The sequence below is a fragment of the Arachis hypogaea genome, chromosome 15, assembly GCF_003086295.3.
Source record: "Arachis hypogaea cultivar Tifrunner chromosome 15, arahy.Tifrunner.gnm2.J5K5, whole genome shotgun sequence".
Lineage (NCBI taxonomy): Eukaryota > Viridiplantae > Streptophyta > Magnoliopsida > Fabales > Fabaceae > Arachis > Arachis hypogaea.
This window is the reverse complement of record NC_092050.1, coordinates 24,845,288-24,848,242: the sequence shown is the minus strand read 5'-3', so window position 1 is coordinate 24,848,242 and position 2,955 is coordinate 24,845,288. Positions and strand designations below refer to the sequence as shown.

The 2,955-nt window shown below is 44.6% G+C and overlaps 1 protein-coding gene across 1 annotated transcript; it reads right to left on the bottom strand.

The window, feature by feature from the left end:
- Positions 1-965: 965 nt before the first annotated feature.
- LOC140179167 (uncharacterized) lies at positions 966-1,337 on the bottom strand. The gene has a single exon (XM_072217822.1). It carries the CDS (start codon positions 1,335-1,337, stop codon positions 966-968), a length of 372 nt encoding a protein of 123 aa, XP_072073923.1.
- Positions 1,338-2,955: the final 1,618 nt, after the last annotated feature.

Here is a 2,955-nt window from a genome sequence, read left to right as displayed (position 1 = left end):
TAATGGTTGCAATTCCCTCTGAGGTTGGGAATTTCATGCAAAGGTAGGGGGTGAAAACCATTGCTCTGAGCTGATTTAGGGTGGTTCTGCCAATTAGGGGTTGTAGGCTGAACCCACATCGACGACTATGAAGTCGATACTCAGAGTTTTGGATTTCGCCCTTTTTTCCAAAAGTTGTGTGAAGGGGTATGAATCCTAGTGGTTTTATTGGCATATCCGCCAGCCCATATAGGGTGTCAGGGTAGGCCCTTAACTCTTTTTCATCCAGCCCCAGCATATCAAATGCTGGTTTGAACAAGATGTTGGCTGAGCTTTCCTGATCTACCAGAGTTCTGTGAAGATAGGCATTGGCAAGAATCATAGTTATCACAACTGGATCATCATGTCCAGGAATGATACATTTCCCATCTTCTTTGGTGAAAGAAATAGTGGGTAGGTCAGGAACTCCGCCCCCGACCTGGTAGACTTCCTTCAAGTGTCTCTTGTGAGATGACTTGGTGAGACCACCTCCGCCAAATCCTCCCGAGATCATGTGTATATGTCTTTCCAGGGTTTATGGTGGTGGGTCTCTTCGGTCCTCGTCATCTCGCTTTCTCTTACCATGATGGTCCGACCTTTCCATGAGATATCTATCCAGCCAACCTTCTCTGGCTAGCTTTTCTATCACATTTTTAAGGTCATAACAATCATTTGTTGAGTGGCCATATAACTTATGGTACTCACAGTAGTCACCACGACTCCCTCCTTTTGTATTTTTGATATCTCCTAGGCCTTTCTGGGCCGACTTTCTCTTTCTTCTTGGGCTCTTTTTCTCTCTCTTTTGATGAGTGAGAGTGTCCCGATCGCCAACTTGGCTCTCGAAGTCTAGCATTTTCCTCCATGTAGATGTACTTCTCCGCTCTTTCCTGTACATCACTCAGGGAGGTGGGGTGCCTTTTTGAGATGGACTAGGAGAAAGGGCCTTCTCAGAGTCCATTTACTAGGCCCATAATTACTGCCTCCATGGGCAGATCTTGGATCTCCAAGCACACTTTGTTGAACATTTCCATGTAGTCCCTTAAGGGTTCTCCGACCTCTTGTTTTACTCCCAAGAGGCTTGGTTCGTGCTTTACCTTATCCTTTTGGATTGAGAATCGCATGAGGAACTTCTGTGAGAGGTCTTCAAAACTGTTGACCGACCTTGGGGGGAGATTATCAAACCACTTCATCGTTGCTTTAGTTAGAGTTGTTGGAAAAGCCTTGCAGCGAGTAGCATCAGAAGCATCGGCTAAGTACATCTGACTTTTAAAATTGCTTAAATGATGCTTTGGATCTGTAGTTCCATCATAGAGGTCCATATCAGGGCTTTTAAAGTTTCTGGACACTTTTGCCCTCATTATGTCCTCACTGAATGGATCTTCTCCTCCCAAGGGAGAGTCTTCTCAGTCACTGCGAGATCTTCGACCTTTGAGAGCGGATTCTAACCTTGGGAGCTTTTCCTCAAGCTCCTTTCATCGCTCAATCTTGTTCCTCAGATTTCTCTCTGCTTGTTGTTGTCGTTCCAGCTCTTGCTCCAACTGCTCCAGGCGCCCTTGGTGGCCATGGAACAGTCCCATGAAGTCAGCTGCATGGGGCTGCCCTTCCTTTCCTGATTCGCGCCCCTTAGAGGAATTTCTCTTTTGGTCCTTTACTCCCGAAGTGCCTTCTTTATATTGGTTGGTCGCCCCTTGGTGGGTGACTATCGCTCTGTCGTTGTTACCAGCGCCCTGATTTTCTTGCTCAGAATCGGACGATGTATTTCCATCCTCGTTGAATTCGTCCGCCATCATTAGTTGATCCCCAGGTCCTCAGCAACGGCACCAATGTTATGTGGGTAACTTGAAGTTAGTGGGTTGGGCTTGTGAAACTGGCACACGCGTTTGATGGAGGTAATCTCCGACTAGGCTCGCGTCTGGGAGCTGTCGTCTGACTTGTGTATGTGAAAGAATGGGGGGTGGTACCTGCAAAGACACTCCGATGCCTAAGTTAGCAAAGAGTATTGGAACATAAAGATACGTGAGGGGTGTCAGTATATTTATAGTGGTGAACCAATAACCACCGTTGGAGTAGTTCCACTTTTTTAGGTGGATAACCGTCCCTTTATCCTAGGAAGTTGAGATATGGCTCTTGGAAGTGGGTTGAGAGATTTTAGAGGCAGTTACTTACGGAAATAAGGGTTATCTGCCAGCTAATCTTCGATCCGACTTCCTTAGAGCAAGTCTGTGTAGGATGCGACTTCTTGTGAGAAGGTCGGTGTCGAGTGAAGGCTAATCTTTGGATTGGGCCTTTTATTTAGACCTGGGCTTTAGTGTAGGGTCAGGGTATGAACAGATATGTATTCTAACTGTTCTTTTTTATAATTTTTTCTTATATTAATAATTATTGAATTGTTATAAAAGTAATTTAAATTTTTTTTTGGTTAGTCGTACTATAAGTAATTCAACTGAAGGATTTAACGTCATTTTTAATATTGATAGTCAAAATTCTTTAACACCAATTTCATATACAACTCAACTTGTCTCTACACCTCAGACCTCCATTAAGTGGCTTTACTAAGTATAATGACCTTACAAAAGAAGAAGGATAAATTTTTCAAAAATGCAAGTAAGCTTAAGAAAGAATTATTTGAATATGGTATTGCTTATAAGTTTTCAGACAATCTATTTGTTCCGACCCAATCCAACTGGCAACATGGCCCGACTCGGGCAGCCGACCCGACGGACATATCAAACCCGAACCAAGAAGAATACCCGATACCTTCTCCTCTCTAGCAACACACATGACAGCTGGGGGAAAAGAAGCTTTCTGGAAGGCGGGTCTGCTCCTGTGGGACCCGTCCTAGATATAGAGTATATAAAGGGAGGGCCCTACCCTTCCCCAAGGTACGTCATGATTCCCTCACTTTCACTGCCATCTGTACGGATTCTGACTTGAGCG